Source organism: Calonectris borealis, chromosome 4, assembly GCF_964195595.1.
Source record: "Calonectris borealis chromosome 4, bCalBor7.hap1.2, whole genome shotgun sequence".
Lineage (NCBI taxonomy): Eukaryota > Metazoa > Chordata > Aves > Procellariiformes > Procellariidae > Calonectris > Calonectris borealis.
The window spans coordinates 6463386-6489085 of record NC_134315.1 but is presented as its reverse complement, the minus strand read 5'-3'; the positions used below and the strand labels follow the sequence as shown (position 1 = coordinate 6489085).

General features: G+C 46.6%; 2 protein-coding genes across 3 annotated transcripts in view; one reads left to right on the top strand and one right to left on the bottom strand.

The window, feature by feature from the left end:
• Positions 1-10354: 10354 nt before the first annotated feature.
• On the top strand, positions 10355-18608 carry LOC142082391 (histamine H2 receptor-like). The gene is made up of 3 exons (XM_075150510.1): positions 10355-11294; positions 16679-16855; positions 17933-18608. The coding sequence occupies exons 1-3, from the start codon at positions 10906-10908 to the stop codon at positions 18606-18608; spliced, it is 1242 nt and encodes a 413-aa protein (XP_075006611.1). The 5' UTR covers positions 10355-10905.
• A 3555-nt stretch (positions 18609-22163) lies between these two features.
• Positions 22164-25700, bottom strand: part of EIF2AK3 (eukaryotic translation initiation factor 2 alpha kinase 3) — a 44887-nt gene continuing 41350 nt past the window's right edge. For both annotated transcript variants that reach the window (XM_075148438.1, XM_075148439.1), the window contains exons 16-17: positions 24472-24534; positions 22164-23365 (exon numbers count right to left, since the gene is read on the bottom strand). In XM_075148438.1, the coding sequence (XP_075004539.1) occupies positions 23189-23365; positions 24472-24534 (240 nt within the window). In that variant the 3' untranslated portion in view covers positions 22164-23188. The remainder of the gene's footprint in view (positions 23366-24471; positions 24535-25700) is intronic.

Genomic DNA, 25700 nt, shown 5'->3' with positions numbered 1-25700 from the left:
TCTATACAGCCTTTGGAGAAAAGTGAGACCACTTTTGGGGGCAGAGGGGCAAGCTGGAAGCAGCGTAGAACAGCTGAGCTAAATGCCTGCAGCAGGCAATAGGAGTAATCCCTTGGTGTTCATTTTAGGGGTGAATATGTCAAGGTAGAAGGATTACAAATCCCACCTGAAAAAGAAAATATAAATATATGGGGTCTGATGAGGGAAAAATGAAAGGGAAATTGTCAGGTAGAATTCGTCAAGTACAAGAAATGTCTCAGACACAACAGCACGTAAGATATCAAAAAAGCGCAATCAGGGAGCACAGCAGGTATCATGTGTCAAAGGAACTCCGTTGCTTGAGCTGATGACTAACACCATTTATACAGAAATCAAGCGTAGCACGTCAATGCAACCTGATAGAAAGCACATTGCAGAGGCAGCTGCCTCTGATCCGTAGTGCTGCTAGAAAAGCGGTGGTTAGCAGGTGTCTGTGGTGGCCTCTGTTCAGAAACCCTGTCAGTCAGCAGAGTTATTAAAGAGTTATTGAACAGTAGAGACGACTGTTTGTACAGTTTCACGCCTGGCTAAATCAAGACAGACAGGAAAGCAAATGCTCATTTCTTCCTTCTACCTTTCATGCAGCTGCCCTACGAAGGCTGTTTAACACAGGGCAGTACCGTCAGGACAGGCCCCCCCGAAAAGACAAAGGAAGAGAAAACACAAAACCAAACCTGCCACTCCTACGGGCCTATTTACACAATGCCATGCGATTTACAGGCCTTGTTTATTTGTTATTCTTTGTGCCTTCGGCAGATCTCCTTGTGCGATGGGGTTATATGCCATGGCAGTATCCCTACTGCTGAAGCCTTGGTGTCCAAAACCCACCAAGGAAAGTGTTTCCTTGTATCCTTCCACTTGGCAACTCAACATTCATTTGAGATCCTTCCCAGGGGTTTTATCAGTGCTTTCCAAGTTGGTGCCAAGGGTAAATGAAGTCTCAAAGCATTCCTGGGTATTCTACACCCTGTACCCTCTTATTTGGCAATTTTAAGGAGATTTGTTGCATTCTACCCTTGGCTGTACGTTGGTGTCTGCATGAACACAGCTCTACGACTGTTCAGATTTTCTGAGATCAAGCTGCTTTTGATATGCAAAAGACTCGGGAATGCACATTTCCTATTACTCTTCTTGTTGCCAAGATCAGAAAGTCAATTAAATTTTATTTTTCCTCACTCCTCCTTTTCCAGATAGCATGGCGTATAATGTAAAAACAAAACCCCAGCAACCCATGAGACCTTTTCCGGCTTGACAACATCCTAGAAATTCCAATATATATTAAATCTCACCAAGTTTTTTGATGGTTTGTGACATGCTGACAGGTGATATCAACCACATATGACATTAACACAAGTGGCTGACACAGCATTTGCAGCATTTTGTCCAAACCACTTTCTTCTTCTTGCCGTTATCTATCTCGTCAGCTTTTTGGGATCTCTTGAAGAACTGCAAGTCTTTATTATTATTCTCTTCTCTGTAAAAACTATTATTCGAGACTGACAGCCTTCCTAGATTATGTGAAGATAAAGAAAGCCACAGCGAGAGGAAAGTCACGGTGCCTGGGCCAGGCAGAGCGATCCCCTGTGCGGACCCTCGGGTACTGCCGACAGCTGCCCCCGCACAGCCCCTCCAACCCAGGGTGACGATCAATTAACTCTAATTTAGGGACAGGAGCGAGTTCTTTAGGGTTTTTTGAACTATTTTTGCACTATAAATTCAAGGGAAATAGAATAGAATCATAGAATCATAGAATCATACAGGTTGGAAAAGACCTCTAAGATCATCGTGTCCAACCGTCAACCCAACACCACCATGCCCACTACACCATGTCCCTAAGGGCCTCATCTACACGTCTTTTAAATACCTCCAGAGATGGTGACTCCACCACTTCCCTGGGCAGCCTGTTCCAAGGCCTGACCACTCTTTCAGTAAAGAAATTTTTCCTAATGTTCAATCTAAACCTCCCTTGGTGCAACTTGAGGCCATTTCCTCTTGTCCTATCGCTAGTTACTTGGGAGAAGAGACCAACACCCACCTCGCTACAACCTCCTTCCAGGTCATTGTAGAGCGCGATGAGGTCTCCCCTCAGCCTCCTCTTCTCCAGGCTGAACAACCCCAGCTCCCTCAGCCGCTCCTCATAAGACTTGTGCTCCAGGCCCTTCACCAGCGTCGCTGCCCTTCTCTGGACGCGCTCCAGCACCTCCATGTCCTTCTTGTAGTGAGGGGCCCAAAACTGAACACAGGATTCGAGGTGCGGCCTCACCAGTGCCGAGTACAGGGGCACGATCACCTCCCTGCTCCTGCTGGCCACAGTAGTTCTGATACAGGCCAGGATGCTGTTGGCCTTCTTGGCCACCTGGGCACACTGCCGGCTCATGTTCAGCCGGCTGTCAACCAGTACCCCCAGGTCCTTTTCCTCTGGGCAGCTTTCCAGCCACTCTTCCCCAAGCCTGTAGCGTTGCCTGGGGTTGTTGTGGCCGAAGTGCAGGACCCGGCACTTGGCCTTGTTGAACCTCATACAGTTGGCCTCGGCCCATCGATCCAGCCTGTCCAGGTCCCTCTGCAGAGCCTTCCTACCCTCCAGCAGGAGGAGGGTAGGAGAGGAGGAGAAAAAGCGTGCTTTAGGAAGGTCCTGTCAAACAAAAGATGAACCAGCCATTATTTAACATGACATGGTTTTTCTTGTTTCTGTATTTTCTTATATATAAAATGCATAACAAAAATTTTAGATAAAATACTATTTATATAATATATAATATATTATTACATAATAATATAATATAATATGATATATAATTTATATATATTATATATAATTTCATTCTATTTGTTGATGTTTGGTTGTCAGTGCTGGAGAAACAACAGAGTTTGGTACGAGCTTTTTAATAAAACCCTCAATTCCTAAATTATTTTTATTATAACTTCTTCCCCTTTGTTTATCTTCCCTGATTGGGTGCTCCTGTTTGGCTCAGTGGCACTAACGGTGTGAGGAAGGAGGTCAGAAAATGGTTAGAAAAGAGCTCAGCTTGCAAAGAGGGTTGGCGAACAGTACGCAAAAACTTTCCTTCAGGTTGAAAATTGTTCTTTTTGATCAGAAAGAAAACATTTTGCTCAAATTTCAAGTTTTATAAAAGCCTTTTTTAAAAATGAAATGTAAATTAGAAGATAACTTTAAACACAGCAATGTTAAAGTATTTTACACAGAAGTTGTCAAAACGGACCTTTTTAGAAATACACAGACGTTTATGTTGACTAAAGTAATAAAATCAATCTAGATTCACAAAATACTCTGATCCACACATTACTTATTTCTCCACCTTTATAAAAAATATTTTATCCTTATTAAAGGAAAATACAGAGATGAGATTGTGTTTGGGTGTGATACAAATTCATTCTTGATTTCTTTCTCTCTTCCTTCCTTCCTTCTTTCCTTCCTTCCTTCCTTGCTTTCTTTCCTTCCTTTCTTTCTCCCTTTCTTTCTTTCCTTCCTTTCTTCCTTCCTTCCTTTCTTCCTTTCTTTCTTTCCTTCGTTTCTTTCTTCCTTTCTTTCTTTCCTTCCTTCCTTCCTTCCTTCCTTGCTTTCCTTTCTTTCCTTTCTTTCTTTTTTTTTCATTCCTGGAGTGGAAAAGCATCATTTAAAGTAGATTTTATTATTTTCAAAGGGCAATCTGCTATTTCTGAAGCCATAAACGTGACACAAAATGTTCCAAACATGCTCATCTGTCACAGTTTGATTGTTAATGTCAAACACAAGTTTGAAACCTGAAAGGCCAATAGCCAGCCAAGAGCTGAGCTATTCCAGGGAGAGGACAGTAAATCTGGATTTCTGTATTTTCCACCAACCCTGCTCAAGACGTTTCCTCTCCAGACTCATTGAGAAAATGCTCCAAGGACATTTTTGGTGATGGGTGAAGATACAGTCCAAAACCTCAGTGACTGTTTTTGGAAAACAGGTGGGAGAGGAGAAGGCCTTTTTGGTGATAGCAAGCAAGTGTGAAGAACTGATGCATTTGGATGTGATTTGGGGGGGGTGTTTTAGGACAGGAGCTATGGATGAGGTTTACACACTCACAGCTTCGTGTGTAACATTCACCCAAGCTCTCAAAGAACCAGATTTTTATACCGTTTATTGCCCAGCTAATTTTCTGCCAGACCATTGAGCTGAATCAGCTCCCTGAGGAGTCCGAGAGGTGCCAGTCACTCCTTCAACCCCAGACCTGCAGCTGGGAGGAGGACCTCTCCTTTCCAAGCAGCCAATTTAGCTGGGTTTCCCCCAGGGACATGCCTAAACAACCCAGTGCCCAGTTTCCAACCCGACCAGCTCTGCTCCCAAACCCAACAGCCACCATCCCATCGCACCGAGCCCGACTCAGCCTCCCCGGCAAAGCAAAGAGGGGCTGGGCAGGTAACATCTCACCAACCCTAATGCTAACAGGTTCCTCTTAAAGCCTGGGATTTTTTAGCATTTTGGAGTAGTTTATGAACAAAGCACCCCTTTGCTTTTAGCGGCGGGGAAGCCGATCCGATTGCACGCCTCTTTTTTTTTTTTTTTTTTGTTATTTTTACCCAGCTGAGCCGTTGCCGGGCCCGTGCAGCTGCTGCGTGTTAGGGAGGTTTGAACGCAGGGGAAAAAAAAAAAACAAACAAAAAAAGAAAAAGCACCGTTTCCCCGGGGAGCCACGGCGCCCGAAGGGGTGAAACGCCTCCCGGCTGGCAGCGGGGCGGAGCGGGGCGGAGGAGCGGAGCGGAGCGGCTGCCGGCCCCCGCGGGAGGCGGGCTGCGGGCTGCAGCGGCGCTCCGCTGCCGGTAAGTGCCGCCGCCGGCATCCCCCATCCCCGGGGTAGGTCCTGCGACCCCCCCTCCCCGGGCAGGTCTCCCCGCGGGCAGGACTGCCCCGGCTCGCCCCTCCGGGTGGGACTCCCCCCCCCCCCCCCAGCAGGCTCCTCCCAGGTAGGTCCTGTACCCCCCGCCCGAAAGAACCCCCCCCCCCGGGCAGGGGTACTCCCTGCTCCTTCCCTCGCTCCGAAGCAGACCGTCTTCCCGGGCAGGAGCCCCCCCAGTCTCCCCCTGCTCCGAGCTGGTGCAGGGGGGGATGTGCCCTCCAACATCGTTGGGATTGTGCCCTCCCGGGGAGCTGGGGATTTTGCACCCTGGGGAACAAGGGGTTTTGCCCCCCGGGGCTTGGGGTTTTTGACCACCGATGGGTGGGATTTGGCACCCTGGGGCTGGGGTTTCGCACTCTAGGGATTGGCTTTTTTGCAACCCAGGGGTTGAGGTTTTTGCTCCCCCCCCGGGGGGTTGGGGTTTGGCACCCCGGCTCAGTCGCTCCCCTAATGCCAATGGGCACCCCCACGTTTGCAACGTGGGTTTAACTTTGCCTTGAGTTTTACTGCTGCGATTGCGCTTCAGTCTCTCCTCGCTCCTCGGAGGAGCGGTTGCAATAGACTTGCTTTTGCTGCGGAAGAGCGGGCACTTCTGCTGGGGCCGGGGGGAGATCTCAAAGGGCAAACCGCTGTGCTGTCTCACAGGTGCGGGTTCGACATCCTGCACCGGGGCAGAAACCATTGGCCACGCGCAGTCGGGCTGGGAGCAGCTCCGTGGGATGGGGTCTGGAGCTGGCGTGAGTCCCTTGTACCCTGCTGCTGGGAAAAGCACCGTGCGCCCGGCTCGCCGGTACCGCTGCGCTGCTTCAAGCTGGCTGCCTGCCTTCAACGCTCAGTTTTGAAGGTAAGGATCGCGCGTTTGCCTCTGCTGGGTTTCCAGACCTGGGGCTGGTTAGCTGTCGGAGAGGTTGTAGGAGTTGTTCTGCGCTGATTTGGGGGTGGAAAGAAACCGTTCGTGCCCTGAGCGATGCTGCCCTTCAAATGGGAAAGTTGGACGGAGGAAGAGAGAGAGAGAAGGAAAGTCAGTGCAAAGGCTCTCCTGCTGCGTGGCCTCCTTGAATGCGTGTTTTACAGGTGGAAGCATCCCCAGGGATATTTCTCCTTTATCACCGCACACCAGCCTTGCAGAGCAATGCACTGTTTGACAAATTACTGAGGCGCTGCAGTCTCGGCTCGTGGCAGAGGGAAGGAGGTAAATGTGTTTTGAGGTCCTGGGGCAGGTACGGTTGCGTGCTGCCATATGCTGATTTGTACTTGGTTTAGCAGAGGAGCAGAGTCAGGCAGCAAATATATTTCCAATTTTCATAATTTCTCTAAGATTTTAAAATGCAGTCAGCCTTGAGATTGCAGAGGTTTTTTTCCTCCCCTGCCATCAAATCCTACCATTTAGTGGTGAAATTAACCTTTTGCTGGGGCTTTGTCTGCTGAATAAATCAGTATATTAAAGGAAAACTGCTGAAATGATGGAGGTGCTTCTCTCAGGCAGACTGAGAACAGAATCTAGCCCATCAATTTTTGAAGGGAAGCAAAACTGTAATGTCCAATTCAGAACAACGCAAACCCTAAGGCATCTGAGATCCCCAGAAAACCTGGGATGATCCCACGTCATGGTACAACTGGGCATTTATCCCATTGATTTAAGAAGGCTCCTTACAGGAAAGGCTGATGTTAAAGACAGACCCTGTGCTGTATCAGCAGCCTAACCACAGGAGCTGCTGCAGCCCACAGGAGAATTTAAAAGCTCCAATATTTAAGTTGTGGAAGTACATCCCTTGGAAGGATGGCACATCTGGCTTCGTCCCAAAGATTTCCACAGAGGTGTTATGATTGTATCATCCCTCGCTTTCCTGTATTAACAATTCTCCAGATGGTTCAGGAGTAGCACCTCTTAGCAAAAAAGAAGTTGCTGGCTGCACGGTGAGAGGCAAAAAGGATGAGAGACATCAAGCTTGGCTGCTTGGCTGTGACACAGACTGCGGATGAGCTTCCAGGGACTCTCTGCCCGGGGATCCTTGAAAAGGAGCCAGGAGCAGCAGGACCCTGTTGTCTGCACCCTGAATTAGAGTTCAGGGTTCAAACCTGCAGTTTCAAGCATCCGTCACCCCTTCTTTTTTGTTGTCAGAGAAATCATGGGTGTCAAATGAGGAGAATCTCATTTCCAACCCCTCAGCCTGTCTTTGTGTTGACCAAAAAACCAGTATGACCAAGAGAGTGTTCCTCTAATGTTTTGTGAGTGTGGGCACATTTGTCTCATGTATTTGTCATGCTCCTAGACATATCCTGCATGAAGCAACCTGCTGTCAGTTTTTCACTTGAGAAGACCTTTTAACCCAGGCTGGTGGCTAAGGTGGTACTTGAGTAGCATGGAGAGCTTCCAAAGATGAATAATAGCTGTGTCCTAATTCTACTTAAAGTTTGAGTGCAGTGTGTGTTCAGAGACCAGTAAGTAACGCTGTGTAAGTAATGATCTGCTTTAATTAGAGTTGTGCTAACACTGATACATACCTAACAACCGTGGTGAGCACAGTCGTCGTTTGCAGGAGAAGGAAGATGTGACTTTTAAACCTTCTTATTTCAGTGTTACATCTAAAAATCCCAAATAACGAATCCAGCATTCTCATCGATGATTACTCAAGGCCATGGACCAAAAATTTGACATTGATTTTTTTTTAAACTTTAAGACCTAATTTTTTTAAACCTTAAAATTTGACATTGATTTTTTAAACCATTGATTTTTCATTAAACCTGGTTTTTGCTGTTCATGTCTTGGGAGCCTGTCTTAACGCTGCACGCTCTTCTGCGAGAATGTAGGGCTGACTGGGTGGTGTTCATGTGCTTAAACTGGTTAGGGTTCAACTCCAGGTGGAAATCGGAGGACTGTTTCCAGACCTTGTAGAGGCCCCGGAGGTGTGAGGACACCAGCATCTCCCAGCAGGTATGGGAGATGGCAGATGAGCTGGAAGATGGTCGTGGACCATGTAATGGACCTTGCAGTGGCAGGTTCTGCAACTCGGCAGCTGGCTGTGCGGCCACACATTGTCACCACGTTGTCACCGTGTCGTTTTGCCAGCCAGCAGTCACTGTGCCATCCGTGCGGACCACGTAGGGAGGAGAACGGGCTGAACAATTTTTCTGCCACGACGTGGGGTTGCATTGAAATCAAACTGTTCCGCAGGAGCTCATCCAGCTTGATGACATCCTCAGTGGGGTTGTTAGAAAGAATGGTGCAGATTATCCTCTTTCCTGTCAATAACGTGAGAGCTGGAGACAGGACTTTTTAATTTTATTTTTATGGGGTGTTATCAGGGTGTGAAATGTTGTCCAAGGATCATTTTCATTAAGACTGATGTACTTAAGACACCCCATAGACTTTTAGCAGCGCCTGCTCAGGGGCCTGCCACAGAGCTTGATGTCCAACAAAGCTGCTTGTTCTCAGCGCTGGAGGAGCAGGAGAGCTTCAGGTCTCAGTCAGCAAGTCCCAGCTCCGGAGAGGAGGAGCTTTCCTTCTTAATTTTTTCTAGACAGCTTTAGTTATGTCTTGATTTTTATTTATTTTTATTTTTTAACTTGAAAGAAAGGAAACCACTAAACCCAGCAAATAACCAGAAGTCAGGGGAGGGAGCTGAGAATTTTGAAGGATGAGTGGGTGCACGTAATACACGATTACATCCAAGGAAAAGGTCAGTTTTGCTTTTACAAAAGGCAGCCCAGCCTCACAACCCTATGGGAGTGCTTGGAAGAAGTCAGCAAGTATGTGGATGAGAAGCACCTAGCTGGTGTAGTCTGCTTGGGTTTCGGAAGGGTTTTCAGTACGGTCCCTCGTGTCGGGGGCTTTTAAGGGAACTTATTAGTCCGGAGTTAAGAAGGAAGTTCCTTGTGTGAATAAATACTTGTCTGAAAGGTGAAATGCAGGGGGGGAGTGGACGGCGAGTTACCGTGTGGAAGAGAGGTCAGCAATGCTCTTTACCGGGATAGGGGCTGGGATACGTGGGGTTCAATAAATCTCTAATTGGAAAAATTGTGAATCGTGAAGTGGTGATATCTGCAGGTGAAACAAAGTTTAATCAGGGCACGAAGGATAAGGCCTGACTTAAAGAATTGCAGGAAAGCTTTTATGAGGCTCAGCGAGCATTACAATGGAAGAAGAAATTCAACTGTGAAGTGATGGAGTTTGGGGAAAACGGAGAGAACCTAATTTCCTCATTTCATCCTATTTTCCTATCTAAAGCAGCGGGCTCTGAGCTGACTGTTACTGCTCAGGAACGAGATCTTTGGATGGCGATAGGCAGTCCTCTGGAAAGGTCAGCTCGGTGCTAAGTGCCAATCAAAAGCAGCAAACCACGTTAGGGATCGTTATGAAAGGGAAGCAGGACGAAACAGAGAACATCATTATGCCCTTATATAAATCCACAGTGCATTTACCTCTTGGAAATTGTTTGCAGTTTTGGTTCATCTCGGAGGCTCGGAAGAGCCGGAGGGATGGCCAGGAGTCCTCAATCGCGTCTGTACGAGGAATGAGCAAGTCGGCACAGGCTCCTCAGCCTGACCAAGAGATGACGAGGGGGCTGGGGGGTGTGGCAGAGATTAAAGACCCCACCAGTGGCATTGAGAGAGTGGATGGGGATTGCTTGCGTGATGTGTCTTTCAATACAAGGACCAGAGGGCATCACACGAAACTAGCCCGTGACGGGCTCAAAACAAGCAAAAAGAGGTGTTTCTTTGCACAGTGCATAGCTGAGCTGTGGAAGTTGTTGCAATAAGAGGTCACAGATGCTAGAAGTATGCATTGGCCAAAGGGGAAGTGGGACAACTTCATGATTTCTAAGTCCTTGAAACCATTAGTAGAGGTAATTCGGGATCATAGGCTGCTGGAAGGGAAAACAGACATTGGGGAAATTTTGCTACGTGCTGCCTTGTTCTTATAATCCTCCTAAGGCAAAGTTTGGCCGCTGTGAGATAAGGCATGTTGGACCACATGGACGTTTATCTTGACCCATTCTCATGCCGCACTCCGTAGTGATGCCCTGGAGATGTGGGCTTGACCTGAGGGTACTGTGGAAGCAGAGCCCAGGAGAAGTGGCGGTATTCAAATATAACAATTTGATGTCTGGAAATATTTCTATAATTTTCTTTTCCCCACAAGTTTTGTCTTTGTGTTCCCATTAGCCACACCAGTGAATTTTGAACTGCTGGAATTTTTGCAGCGCATCATTCCCACCTTCCCAGGTACCTGTGACACCACTCGGTCAAAGTCTGGGAACCGAGCTGTGGACACAAGCACGTGAATTTCCTCGACTGAGAAGTTCCCCATTACGGGGTTGGGAGCATCCTCTCCCAGCTGGGCACAGAAGGGGACATGAGTCTGAGGTCACTGCTGCACCCGAGACGCCTCAATTACTCGTTTACTTGCATTAAGCTCCCTGTGTGGTTGCTGGCAGCTCTTCACGGCCATTCAGACTGTAGGATGGAGCTGCCCGCCGTGGTAGTAAAAAGCTCTTAACTTCAGAGCCTAGAAAAGTACCAGGACAACTCCAGGGCAGAGCATGTACTGGATAGTGGGGTTCGGAAAGCGGCCAGCCTGGGCAAGCAGCCTCATCTGGGCTGTGGGTGGCAAAGGTGCTAATGAGAATATAGAATCGTAGAATGGTTTGGGTTGGAAGGGATCTTAAAGATCACCTAGTTCCATATTTTGTGGACATGGCATGCTGTTCAGTGGGATTTAGCAGAGCTGCTTTAATTCTGGATTTCGGTTGCTTGCTTGTCCTCTCTCTGCTCTGTGCTTTTCTTTTTTTTTTCTTTTTTTTTGTATCACGCTTCACCTGATGATGTATTTTCCTTCACAGGAGGGCTTTTAACTGCCATGAAGGACTTCAGCCAATGCTGCACATCTATCCTCACCCTCAGGATTTCAGACACTTCTAACGGACTGATAACCACGGGACAGTGATGGCACAGCAGGGTGTGTGGATTTTTCTTGAAGTAAATGAAGCATAAATATTATTTCTGTAGTTCCTTTCGTAGACCTCCAAGTCATGTGCGTTACAGTCCTTATTTCTTTTTTTTTCCCCTTTTCTCTCTTTCAGATTTTAACAGTGGGAAGATGCTGATGGACAAAAATGAATCTTGGCTCTCTAATTTCTCCTCTGCTGCCTCCTCCTTCGTGAAGGGAGGTGGCAATTGGGCAGGGATCGGCCTCCAGGAGGTGGTCATTGGGCTGATACTATCCCTCATTGACTTGATCACGCTCCTGGGAAATACAGTAGTCTTCATCTGCCCCGTGGTGGAAAAAAGGCTGCGCACCGTCACCTATATGTTTATTATGTCCTTAGCCATGGCAGATTTCCTTGTAGCTTGTCTGGTCATGCCCTTTAGGTAAGAAGTGCTTGTAAGGTAAGGTCAGATGGCGATGCGTGCGTGCAACATCATCTCTCCTAGCTTCGCGGCCGCTGTCTGAGCAGGCTAGATGTTCACGTGCTGTGCTTAGGGCTGGGCTCTTCAAAGAGCTTAACGGTGGGTCAGTGATTATATGTGCTTCTGTGCCTCAGTTTCCCTACCCTTTATAATGGGTCCCTTTATACTGAGTGGAGGAGACTTCCCAAGGGTATTTTTCCTGTTGGCTCCAGAGGGACTCTGGCTGCTGGTCTGAACCAGGTATCCAGCTTTTCAGGTGGCTCCAGTGCGATGAGTCCTCTCTTCCAGGACTAGGTCTGTGTTGCACGTGGGGCCAGCATGCTTGCTAGATGATTTTTCATGCTCTGAGTGTTTGGGGAATGCGAGACGAGGACTGTCACTGGTGTGTCAGCATGAAGTGCGATGACTGCGCTGATCTCGCATTTCAAAGGTAGAGCAAATCACGGAGTATATTTTTCCCTTATTTTTCTTAATCAAGAATGACTGCTGAAATCAGTGGAGTTAAATTCTGTGCTTTCCATTTCACACTTCTTTAACCTTATCTTTTATTTTCTGGTAGTGGGAGGGAGAAGTAAAAAAGGTCCTTGCTAGCGTAAGAAAACGGATGATTTCATATTACTGAACCTGAAAGGCTATTGCAGAGATGTTTTTCTTCATATTCTTGGTGAAACACAGAATTTTGATTGCTCCTTCTGGTTCAGACAACGTACCGATGGAGTTTGCGGGGAAGGCTGGCGACCTTGCAAAATAAATCTTTTTTTGCATAAACAGACTAGAAGAATTGCAGTCTGCAGTGGATAACCAACGGGATTCGCTGCACTCGGGGGAATTGTTTTGCCCCTGTTGCCCGACTGCGTCGCACATGGATAACTGGCAGTGTTGACACGGGGACAAAGGCCATCTCCCCTCTCTCTGTGTAAATGTAAGGATTTTAGTTTAGTGTAAGTAGGGTAATTTAGGCCGCCCCTATATTTGATGGAGGAAGAGGCACTTCAGAGGGCAGTTCTCCCTGCTTGAGGTTTATATTTACAGGAACTTCACTACCTGGCTAAAACATAGTAAACCAAATCCAGAAACCAGTTTACTTGTAGGCGCTGGCTGTCCTGGGTGCAGAATGGCCGTAGGTTTGTGTAAAGCGAGGGGCTGCACCCTATTTAGTGTTCTTGGAGCAATGTGAAGAAGCTGAACTCTTCTCACGTTCTGTGCTTCAGTTCTCACAGGGCTGCCTACGCTTTTCAATCTGGCACCCCAAGATATTTTCCCAACAAGGAATTACAAACCGAGTTACAAGTTTATAGCGACAGGTGAAAAAAAAAAAAAAAAAGCGCGGGGAATGATGCCCTTTAAAAAATATCACTGCCAATTTCAATTCTAAGCTCGGTGAATTTTTAAAAAGTTCAGGTTCTGAAATCATCCATCTGTATTCACCGGTCTCTCCCCCCTACCTGGTGCTACAAATATCTGCCCTGGGGGCTTGGGTTGCAGCTCAGCTCTACCATGGTCCAACCTCTCCTACCCTGTTAAAGTCGGGGAATGAGGGAATACAAAGGTGGAAATGAGGGTGGTGACTTAACCAGGAGATTTGTGTTGCTGATAGTGGGGGTTTTGCTCTATGTTGGAGAAAGATGGGATTGTGGAAGCGGCTCTTGGCCAGACAGGGGTGGGAAGGGTCTCCAGGTTGGCTGATCTTATTCCCTGAGGATCGCCAGCAGCTCCGAGCGGGTGTGTGGGTGAGGACCTGGCTGGTGTTGCAGCAGTCTGGGTATCTGCTTCCTTCCTCGTTTCCAGCTGCCAGGCTAAACTGGGCTGGAGCTGGGCTGCGACTGGGAATGGTGGAGTCTGCAGGGCCTGAACTGGGCTTACCTGCACAACAGCATGGTTCCCCCTGCCCTGCCCGGGGGGGATGCAGGAGCGATCCCTGTGCTCCTGTCGACAGTAGCACATGCTATTTTTTTCCCAAGAGAAGCTCTGATGTTTCCCACTGCATAGACAAGGTCACCGCAATAAATGCGGCAGACCATTTCAGCCTCCTAGAAAGAGAAAAACCGCGTGTCAGACACCCAGGATAGGCTAAAGCAACGATCTCTCTGCTACCTGGCATTTCCCTGGGCTATTTTTCTTCTCCTTTCCATGTTCTTGTTAAGCCCAGAAATGAGGGTTTTTCATCCCAGTCCAGCCCAGGTGGGCTCCTCTCTGGCATTGCACAGCATCCCCTGCTCTTCCACCCACTCCAACCATCCCTCCAGGAGATCATCTTCTCCATTACCCCCACCTTACCCAGGAACGGCGGCACCTCCTTTGCTCAAAGAAGACAAAAGCTGAACAGCTCCTGCTTTGGAGTGAGTTCCAGCTGATAATTGCTATCACCGCTTCCTCTCCAAATTTGCCTGTTGTCCACCTGACGACTCCTCTGGAGTCTCCACGATCAGCTCATGCTTGGGTGTATCTATCTGTCCTCGATTTCTTCTTTTTTTTTTCTAAATGGATTTGGGGCATTTCCAGTTACCCAGCATCCTTGTTACTTCTGCCTCCCACCTACTGACGTGGTATTTGATGGGAGGGAGCGGTAGCAAAAAGCAAAGGCAGGTAGGTGTCTCGGCAGCTGTAATTTCCCTCTGTAAGACTGACAGCATCATTCACAACTGGAGTAGGACCTCTTCCTTGGCAAGAAGAAGGAGGAAACTTGGCACTAGGTTTTGCTCGGTTAGGAATGCAAAGGGGAAGGAAATCGGATAATTCCTACTTCTAGGGTCCCAGGAAAGTATGGAGGGAATGAGAAGAAGCAGCTGAAAATATGTTTCATTGGGAAATCTGTCTGTGGCTTCTCATGCCCAGCAAGAAAGGAGAAGAAGGGCATAGCAGGGATGAGGAGGGGACCACAGCTGTGAAGAATATAAGGGGAGGGGAAAGATCATAGAATCACAGAATGTTTTCGATTGGAAGGGACCTTTAAAGATCATCTAGTCCAACCCCCCGCCATGGGCAGGGACATCTTCAACTAGATCAGGTTGCTCAGAGCCCCGTCCAACCTGACCTTGAATGTTTCCAGGGATGGGACATCTACCACCGCTCTGGGCAACCTGTGCCAGTGTTTCACCACCCTCAGCGTAACAAATTTAATCCTTCTATCTAGTCTAAATCTACCCTCTTTTAGTTTAAAACCATTCCGCCTTGCCCTATCAAAGGACAGTAGAGGGCATTGCAAGGGGGGGGGGAAGATTTCCATGAAAACCAATGGCTTTGCTATGCAGCCAGAGAGAAAACGGCCCACCTAGGAGAGTGATGTCTTACTTAACAAAACCAAAAAAATTACGAAGGCGAGCAAAGAGCAGAGCACGATTGATGCTTTGTGCCCCTCCTGAATGCTCCAGCATCGCCTGGTGTGAAGCCTTTCCAGGTTTTGGTGAGCCATATGGTGAGGAACGGATCCTGCCATCTCCATTGGGCGTTGTTCAGCCCTGCTGATGGAGTGGCTCTTGGTCCACATCTTTCCCACCGTCTCAGCTTCGTATCTATATTGCTCTTTTGAATTGCAGTTTGCTCCTCAGTCGGCATGTTAGCACAAGAGAAGGAAAAGAAATGATCTTGGGAGCCAGTTTGTTTCAGGAATAAGAGGTTTTGTGATAGAAAGGAAACCCAAGGTTGTCGCCTGGTGCCTTAATTTCATAAGAGTGAGACTTCTGCTTTGTTCCTGGTTTGGCTTGTTTGCAGGAGCAGTTCAGCTGTGCTTAGCTTGTCGTCTGGGTACTCCAGCCAGCCCAGTCGTTTCCAGGCTGAATATTTCCAGCTACCCTTTTCTTTTGCAAGCGTAAGTGAAACATGGAGGTGACTTCACTTCTTCTCATACTGTGCATTTCTTCGGGCTTTTATTATTCCTTTCTAATAACCATCATTTCCAGCCTGCAGAGACTTTATGCATCAGAGAAAAGGGAACAGGTATCTCCTACCCTGTGCTGTGAGAACATCTCCTAGGTCAGGAGCATCCCAGCAGATGCTGATGGGAGCTAGGTACCTGCTCAGCTGGGATCTGTGTGCAGAGATGTTCATGACAGCAGCACGGTCCGCTTCTGGATGGCCGCAGCGCTCGCACCACAGGCTTTGAGGGCTTCTCAGGAGTGGCACCAAGGCACCCAAGTCCGTTATGGACCCGTGCTTCAATTTCTATATGTCTCATTTCCCCATCTAAAAAAGAGCCACGAAACCTTTCCATGTGTGCGCAGCGGGACCCTCCACGCTGCCCATGTGGAGGCCACCATGGCGTAGGGCCAGGTTCAGCTCTAGATTAACGTTTGCTTGAATTTTTTGCATAGCATCCTGCGTAACAAAAAGCTGCCGAGGGCTGGGGCCCTTCAGCCAGCACGGTACCCACTTACGTTAGTTGTCCTCTAAAAGAACCTTCATAAAGTCATTTTAATGAGTCGTTGCTAATCAGATGCAGAGCGGGGGTTGGTTTCTAACTCCTCTGACATCAAGTTGACTCTTTCTGCCCTTGCTGGACGGCAGAGCCCACCTGAGCGCACCGCGGCAGCCCCACTTTCACTGTATGTGACCAGCAAGCTGTGAAGTTACAGGATAATTAAAGCTTTGCAGGACTAGGTAATTACTCAGCCTTTCACATCAACTTCACACGCAGTGGTTATTTCAGCAGCACCCCTGGAGTTGCAGAAAGCTGGTGAAAGAAAGGGGAAGCGAATGGCATCTCATTGAATGCTATAGAAACACGCATCAGCCTTCCTACAGCTGCCATATGTTCCTTCCTTCGCTCCTCACTTCTTCCAGGCCCCTCTTGACTTTGTTAGAAATAATTTTGGCGTAACGCCTGCTTTTTGCTGGTGTGTTTACCTCGCTGAGGCATTTGTGAGCTCCGTAACGTACAAGCTGCATAGGCTTCCTCCTAGGATTTATTTCTTTTTTTTAACCAAGAGATGAAATCCTCTAGTTTCGAAGCATGAGACCAGATGAAAAGTGAGTTTCTTGGAGGAGAGAGCATCTTCCATGCCTCAGGAATTGGGGAGAAATCATAAAAGTCTGTGCTGCACAGGGCACTGGAAAAAGCTGTGATAAACAAAGCTGTGCAGATGTAAATTTGGGGAGCTCTGGAGAGCAAAGCACCCCTCTCAAGGCACCCGCTTATAAGAAGCATAGGTTTGATCTTCTTCAGCCATGCCCACCTGTGGATTATGGTCTTGGGTTGTGCTTTGAGGATGAATCCCTGCTGTCTAACTGAGCTGCACGCCCATCTTTAGTACTGCTGCGTTAAAATGTGATGTTACCTCAGTGGAGTCTTGAAGAAATAGATGAAATCAGTTCTTCTAGCTTTGATTTCTACCCGTTTTCTCTGGCAGTATCATTTACGAGGTGACGGGGATGTGGTTGTTCGGGAAGCTGTTCTGCAAAGTCTGGATCTCCTTTGACGTCATGTTTTGCACTGCGTCCATCGTCACCTTGTGCTTCATTAGCCTGGACAGATACTGCTCTGTGGTGACCCCCTACCACTATTCAAGAAGGATGTCCCGTGGCAGGTGAGTGGAGTTGCTCCTCACTTTGGGTCCCTCCGAATTTGTACTTGGCCATGGCCTATATGGACTAGGGACCAAATGAGCTATCGGCAGTTGCTGCCCAAAAGCGGAGCGATGTGGCAAAAGGATCTTTGCACCGTTTAAAACTCTGCGGACAATTTTTAATGTGGTGCAGGAGAAAAGGAGAGCTGAGCTGGTTTGATGGTGCTCCTGGGAAAGCACTTCTTGAGTTAAGGACGGGTTGCAAAATGGGGTAGAAACCAGTGGTGTGGACTTGTATCAAGAACTTCTGCCCTTTGCAGGCGTTTCGTGGGGATTTCCCCAAGGACTAGGAGAAATGACACCCAGAAGAATTGATGTAGCTGTAGTCTTCCCCCTCTTAAACTCACAACGTTTTCTGAAGTGATATTCATGGGGGAAATGCAGAGGAAACAGCGACGAGTTTCTAAGCTCCTGTCGAGGTTTCGCATGAAACATTGAAATGAGGGCTGCAGGGTGGGGAAAGTTGTCCGAGGGTGGGCAGAGAGGACACCGCAGCTGCGGGGCGCTTTACAAGGTGGGTTCAGGCTCTTTTGGGGATGTTTTTCCCACTGCAAATCTTGCTGTGTACGATTTGTGGGGCGCGGGCAGTGGTCAAAACGAGAGGGGGCTGCGCAGCACGCCGTGTCGCAGCGCAAGCGCTGCAGCGGCGCTGAGCGTCTGGTGTCCATCAGCTCCACCCCTTATTGCTCCTCAGAGGGTAAGATAATGGCCAGATATTAAAGCTGAAACCAAATAGAAAAATCTACATGCTGTTGTTTTGAACATTAACAAAAATCCTCTGTAAAACCTTTCCTCCTCTTTTTTCAGGCAGGTCTGAGCACCCCTCACACTGACCCCAATTCTGTAAACCACAGACCCAATTACCCGGTCGTTAGAGATATTAACGTATGGACTTGTTGTACCCTGGCTTTTTCCCCTTCTCCGAGCCCTGGGGGCCTGCTGAGCAGTGATATCCCACTGGGATTGAATCGTACTGGATGTTCTCAACTCAGAATAACTCAGACCCTCTCTCCCCTCCCCATCTTCTTCCTTGCGCAGATGCATCGTGATGACCTGCACGGTCTGGGTATACTCCTCCCTCATTTCCTTCCTTCCCGTCATGCAAGGCTGGAACGAGATCCCCGGGGTGGACTTTGATGCAGGCAGAGAATGCATCTTTGTCACCAACTGGATTTTTGCCATCGTGGCTTCTGCTCTGGCTTTTTTCGTTCCCTTCATGGTCATGTGCAGCATGTATTTCTTCATCTACCGAGCTTCACGGCTCAAGGCCACTCGTATCATGTCTCAGACCCTGGAGATTCACTACCACCCCAACAGCAAGCGGCAGAACCATCTGCAGCTGGAGAACAAGGCCACGCGGACCATTAGCATTATCATTTCAGTTTTTGTGCTGTGCTGGCTGCCGTACTTTGTCCTGAATGTCTGGCTCGCTGCCAGAGGCACCGACTCCACCAGCACGGTCTTGGTTGACACCTTCAAGTTCATCACTTGGTTAGGGTATTGCAACTCCACCATCAACCCAATGCTCTACGCTTTCCTGAACCGGGACTTCCAACGGGCCCTGAAGAAGCTGCTCATTTGCAGACACAGGTCTCAGGTGGACATTGGAGAAGACATGGTTTCCATAGCCACGTTTTCCAAGACGGCTCCAGACCTAGAATATAGCATTACGGTACCAGTGCCCAATGGTGCCCTGAAGGGCAAACCCAAGTAATAGGGATCCAGAATCAGTTGCTGGAGGTGGTGGTACAGAAAGTGCCGGAGCACATCCTAATGGAAAAATAAAGGGTAGGAAAACAGGGGAAGGAGGGGCTGGAATATTACAGCTGGGGGCATACAAAGAAGATGCATTTCTTCATCTTCCAAAGTTTTACAAAGGAGGAACTTTGATATTGTAGGGGCAATTTGTTATAACTAATGGAGCTAATTCCTTCCTGGGTAATTATTTTTTTAATGAGCATTTCCTAAGATAAATTCAGTCTTCACACTGGGGGAAAAAAAAATAATCAGTATCATAATGTGAACTTGTCTTTGTGTACATCCTGGTGATCCACAACGTAAGGTGGGACGGTATGTCTTTCTTATCAAGCCACCGTAGCTCTCATCTTGCAGCTTCCATTACAAATTTGACCAGTTTTAATAACTCCACCTGTGTCAGTCTGTGTATGGGTGTTAGGAGGGACGTGGTCAAAGAGCAGAGGTCACTTCTTTACAAAGGCACCAGCCTGGGCTGTTGCTCAGGGTTCTACTCACTTGCTTCCGAAATATCGAGAGGTTCAGAGCTTTCTGTGAATTATCTGTGAGCCCTTATTAATTCTGGAAGGGCAGACCCCAGGAGATGAGCAAGACTTGCTTGTAAGACCGAGAGCGCCGAGCGCCCAGGGGGTTTGAAGAGGACTACAAGTGACCAAGACCAGCCAAAGAGGGGATGTGAAGAGGAATTATTATTTATTTGTGTGTTTTGCACTGTGATGTCTATGCCTTGAAGCTATGAGCGCAGCTATGGAGTATTGCTGGACTACACAGCCATAAAAAAAATGATGATAAATGGGAATGGTTATTTTTACCACTCCCACGTGCTTGTCTGGACTTTGAAGAGCACCGGCTCCCCACAGGAGAGCCATGGAATACCTCACTGAAGGATTACCCTGAAAAGGCAGGACTGCTCCCGAACGTCTCCGCAGCATCGTAACAGTGAGTAAAAGCAGGAGCTGAGCCCCCAGGACCACAGCTTTTCTGTAGCGGGGTCACGTGTGGGCTGGTGAGCGCGTGGACAACAGCCATCGCTTCCCCCGGCATGGTTCTGGTGGGCTCTCACGCTGGTTTACATGGGAGAGTCGTGGCACTCGGAGCCTGCTCTTAGACCCCCTTAGACCCTGCTCTTAGAGCCTGCTCTTCTGTGGACATGAAACACTTCAAGGCTGGTTCCTGAAATAGCTTTTTCTGAGTGCTCAATCACCTGCTTGGGACAGGCAAGACTTCTGCAGCCTGGGAAGCAGGGCAACCACAGCAGGAAGAGCTAACATTTAATGCTAAAACTGCTGGTCTGAGGCACGCAGAGGGGTGAAGAATGTCACTTTGTTAATAAAATTAAAAAAAAAAAAAAAAAGGGGTTAGTGAAAGTCCTGAGTCCTTCTGCTCTTCCAGCTCAAAGGTAGCAGAGGACTGTCCTCAGAGGTGTAGCAAAAAGCAAATAGCTACTGCCGGGAGCAGCTCAGCTACTGAAGACACTGGTACAAGGGTCAGAAGTTCTCTCTCAAGGGCCTGGTAGAAGAAACAGCCCTGACCTGGGGTTGCAATGCTGGGACTTCTGTCAAATGACTCTTCATGGAGTGGATTAGGGCTCCCAGCTCCTATGACTCCAGCAACATGGAAGCGGTAAGGAGAATAACGACGGTAAGGAGAATAACGACACAATCCTGCCCGTATTCTGGGGGAAGCATCTAGGTCCAGCGGACACAAAGGTGGATGGGGCAGGATTCCTGCTCCTGACACCCAGTTCATTTTGATAAACAGGACAAAGAATTGTGTTTTAGCCCCAAGAGCTATGGTGAGGAGGGAGCTGAGGGATAGGCAACATCCTCTGCAAGAAGAGGCCAGCGCCGCAGAGCCCGCGAGCAGAGCTCCCTTCTGCGGGGCTGTAAGCTGGCAGCTGTGCTAGCTTCTGCGTTCAGGTGTCCCTTTGCAAAAAAAGGGGGCAGGCAGGTACACACCGATTTCCATGGCCACAGGAAGACCTGAGACAGTCTGATAGTTGGGTTCTAGCTCCTTCGTAAACGGAAAGAAGGCAAATAAACTTATGAGCCATCAGATGTTCCTGCCACAGGGCCATCGTGTACAGACTGGGATCTCAGAGACAAGGTGGAAAGCTGCTGCTGTCATCTGTACAGAACTGAGAAAAGCCTGCCTTTGTTGCCTTCCCTTCCAGGACGTGAGTGTAGAGCAAATGCACATTGGACCAAAGGCCTTCAGTCTTTCTGTCATGGTTGACTGAAGAACATCATCTGGCAGAAGGACAGGGATGGAACAGGAAAGTGTAGTCTAATTAAAACCCGACTTAAAGAAGGAAAAGAACATGGGAGGTGCACCCCTCTGGGTAGCCTGGCTCTGAAGAGCTGGTGAAATAGTCCTGGAGCTGATGGGGGTGTTGAAGCCCAGGTGGATGTTTCATAGCAGAGAGAAGTGTCCTCTTCTCCTGCTGGTGGGGCAGAGCAAGTGGAGCTGTGAGAGGCAGGGAAATGAGGGCTTGCAGGCAAGACCTGAGTTCAGAGGAAACCCCTCTGGAGCAAAAAGGAGCAAAGTCAGGCACAAGGCACACCCGCACCCAGGGCTAAGAGAAGCAAAGACTCGCTGACAGGGGCAGTTAAGAGCTGAGCTTTTGTGGCTGGGCACGCACCACGCAGGGTAGGATTTGTACAGGCCTTTGAGGGTAAGTGTAACATCCCAGAATACGTATTTCACTTCAGGTACTGAAATGCTGCAGGGCCCTTGGAATAGGCAGCCACTTACATCCAGCACAGATACACAGCAAGTTAAAAATACCTTAGTCTTCATTTCTTGTGCTCTATCAGTAATCGCTGAATGGGCAGGGAAGCCAGGGAGGTTTCAAATGCAGCCATTTAACTGTGCAGTTACAGCTGATTACAGGGAAATCCAGAGGAAGAGGACACACTGACCTGCCTTCTGTTTTAACCCAGCTAAACTCGATAAAGTTCTGTTTTTGACTAAATATTCACTGCAGCATTCTGGCTTCAACTGGACAAGCCCGTATCTAGGAGGGTTATCCAAGAGCACAAGACGACAATCTTTGTAATCCACTTTTGCCTTATCATAAGGCTGCAGAGTGTCAGCTGGTTTAATTGCTAGTTTTAGTGTCACAGCCAGTACAGTGATCCCCAGAAGGATTTGAATCCAGCATCTTTTTAAGGAACTGATTTCAGAGCTGACAACTTTAAAAATTTAAAGCCTGTAGAACAGGAAAATGCATTTATGCAAAAACAGTTCTAGTAGTGTAAGAATTATCCCTTCTTCTTCCCTCTCTGTTAACAGTTGAGAGATTGCCTCCATAATCCACTCGGTTTAGGAGAGTGCCCTTCTTTCTTCAGATAGCATCTCACTTCCAAGCAGCCTGTTCACGTGTGCATCATCACATGCAGGTATGAGAGAGGAAAGCAAAGCAAGTTACAGAAACGCAGTACCTGTCCTCCTGTTCCAACTGCACACGGCTGCCATCTGCAGCATGCACTGATGAACGGAACAGAAACAACTATTTTTTTTATAAATAAAAAAAGTTTATTAAATCATTTAGACTTGAAAGAAGTCACAATAATTAACGCACTCAACAATTACAGCAAGTGCATTCTGTACACCACCAACCCAAATGGATTGATTCTGTATTTTATAAATAAAAAATAACGTATTTACAATGAGAAATAAAAGCATGGCATTAGGCAGTTAAATTAGCAGATTACACAAATGCCTACCAGTTGATTTTTTTAAAAAGTACAAATCTACAAGATTACATACGACACGTATAACTTCAGTAGGTTTAAATTTTCAGAATCACAACATTTTCGTACATAATTTTTACTATGGCTCTTCCAACCACTGCCTATAAAACCCCCTTTTTTAATGGCAAAAAGCTCCTTTTCCTTCTCTACAGGTTTATCTGTATAAAATGCATTCCCTAAGATCTACTATAGTGCAGAAGTATGAAATGATTTCCTCTAATGACTGGCTATGGAGAGTGACAGTATGTACAACTGTGGTACTTTTTTGCTTTAAAAATAGTGCAGATTCCCAGTTTACCCACCAGGGACAAAAATGGAGTCATAGTTCATTTCAAAATCATCTTCGTTTCACCAAAGAGCAAGTGATCCGGATAGATACTCACCAGGCTTAGAGACTGTAATTTGCTCTATAAAAATACAGTATTTTAATTCTATTTACATGTTACAGATCTCTCACTTACCCAGCAAGCTGACATTTACAAGCTTCAAAAAAACCCAACAAACCCATAAAACCGATAATGGAGCACAACATTGGTAAGCACAGTAGCTGGACCCATCCGCCTAGGAGAGTTAAGGTAAGAAAAATGGAATGTGAAAAGTGTGGTTACTGGCTTTCGTTGGCTGTCAAAGTAAACGAAAATCTGTCCAATACGTCTTATACATTAAACATAGCAAAAAAAGTTTAAGTAAACTATTTCCAAGATAGACATTCTGCATCATAGGATCCTTCTGCTGAACAATCCCTGTAAAACCTGCCGAGTGGAAGAAGGGATCCTGAGAATAATTATTTGCTTGGTTGTCTTGAATGCTTATTTCCTGATAAACTCATTGTCCGTGACCTCTGCCTAAGCACTGGTTTTGGTGGGAGTTCCAAGTCTTCAAATACAGGATTTTCTATGATTGCTGCAGCCTCTGGTCTTTCAGTGGGACTTGGAGAGAGCATGTCCTTCACCATGGTGTACTAAAAGAAAACATGACATGTGCTACATGAACCAAGTCATAAATTCTTTCTTATTTAATGTCCTGACTTCAATTGTGGCTGTATGAACAAGTGGAAAATGTCCCCAGTTGCTTTCTGATTAATTTGGGTATTAGTGCTTTGGCACAGTAGTTAAAAGTGCATTAAACATTTGAAAATGTATCACTGTGCATCCGTTAAACTGTCTTTACTGTCAAGGGCTACAATCAATTAGGCAAATCAAATCAGACCAAAGATTCAATAGAGTTATAAAACCTTTACATTATCTGCAATCAAAAGAATTTAAAAACATATGAAACATAATTTGTGAGTAATTTTTAGCTTCATGTTTAAGCCACCATGTTTTAAGCCACACAGTAATTTTTCACAGTGAATTAGAGGTTTTCCTTTAAATATATACGTAGTTTGAATATTTGTCTCAAATTTAATCAGAATTATGGTGTCCTGTTCCAGCTGAGCACAGCACATCACACTCCCCGGGGGAGCCTGCAGCTGTACAGCAAGAAAGCTTAGTCTCATTTAGCTGCTGGTCTGAAGCTACCATGAAAACCTGAAAGCATCTCAGCTTTTTATTGGAACGGTTTTGTACATCACCTCCTCTTTATCTGCAACCGTATCACTTTAAAGATCTGCCTAGTAAGAACACAGCACAATTTGCTCATATGGTTTCCTACTTGAGAGATCCAGTTCTTGGAGCGAGATCCCATACAGCCACGGTGCTACCTACAGTCTCCCCTTTACCTGTCTAGAACTCTGCACTTTCTCTTTATGAATATGGATTTGTTGCAAGAAATCATGTCAGGATGTATGTGAAATGAATGACTGCAAGTGACAAAGGAAAGCCAGGCAATATTGTATAGTTACTGGAGGTAAACTGTGTGACAAAAGCATCATCATCATCATCATCGACATTATTGTAACGTTGTATCTTTGAAACGTAGAAAAGTACAGGGATAGAGAAATGCATCTTAATAAGACGAAAGCTTTTTTTTTCCTCCATTTTTACCTGTAAGGCAATTGGAAGGCAAAGAAAAAAAGCTGCAATTGTTAAAGAAAAAGCTACAATTAGTAGCATCAGATATACTTACCTCTTGTGCATATTTCTGAGTGAACAATGGTGGAAACTTCAAATTTCTAACGTCACTTAAGGTCTGCAAAAATATTAAGAAAAACATGTAACTTTTCCAAAATACCATTCTTCAGTAGTATTATTCTATTATTCTTCAAAAAATATGCAAACTATGCAAACAAATCAACCTGATGGAAAAAACCTTGGTTTAAAGTTTTGCTTTAGTGCTTAAAAATCACAACATACTTAAATGGGCAAGTTGCTGCTTCCCTAGGTATACAGCCTGCAATAGGAATCATGTTACAAAAATTCTGATCTCTGCAGTTTTAAATCAGCCAGATATACAAACTTGTATTTTCTCACTTTGGCTCAACAAAGTCAACAAATCTGTGCACCACACATAATCCCCAAGATCACCTACACCAGTATTAAGACACATGAAATGATTGGCTCTGTCTTAACAACGTAAGCACTAGTCTTTATTTAACATTTATGGACTAACGAGCAGATTTATCAGCAGTTTCGAAAGCAATTCGTGTTGTGTATTTCTGTGTCCTTACAAGGCAGCTGGTCTCCTTCAGTGTTTCTTGCATAACAAGCACATTGGCTCCATCTAGTGACAGTAAATTTTAAATGTTCAGGCACACATTTATTTGCAGCAGGCTACCTTATGAATTTAAGTTCTGTGATTTCCAGCAACCCATGACCCACTTTAGCATGTTTTTAGCGCAGAAGGGCAATATTTAGCACTTAATTTCTTTTAGGAAGGATCTCCTTTTGCAAAAGTTTGAGCACAAAATATAAGAATTCTAAAGTTAAAACAAGATTCAATTCATTATTACACTCCACTGAAAATATAAACTGACCAGTTAATAGTGATGGGCTATAGTCAAACTCCTGTTCAAGAGAAGTGAGTTTGTGTGACAACAAAATGCTACAAATAATTGTTCCCTTTCTCTACCAATTCAGTCTGCATTTAGCGATCTGCTTTCAAACACCTAATTTGGAAATAAACTGCACTGCCACAGACTAATTGCTAACAGCTTGAGACAGAGGCAGGTCTCATGCTTCTCCTCTGGGGATTTTTCCAGCTCTTTGCCACAGATTCCTAGAATTTGCTGGGCTACCTGGTCAGACAGAGCATGTTTTGCTTCAGCAAGTAGCGCTAATGCTTGGCTGATGCCAATGAAAACTTCAGCGTAACAGCTCGGAAACAACCACTAAAGTAGCTATACTCCAGAACTTGAC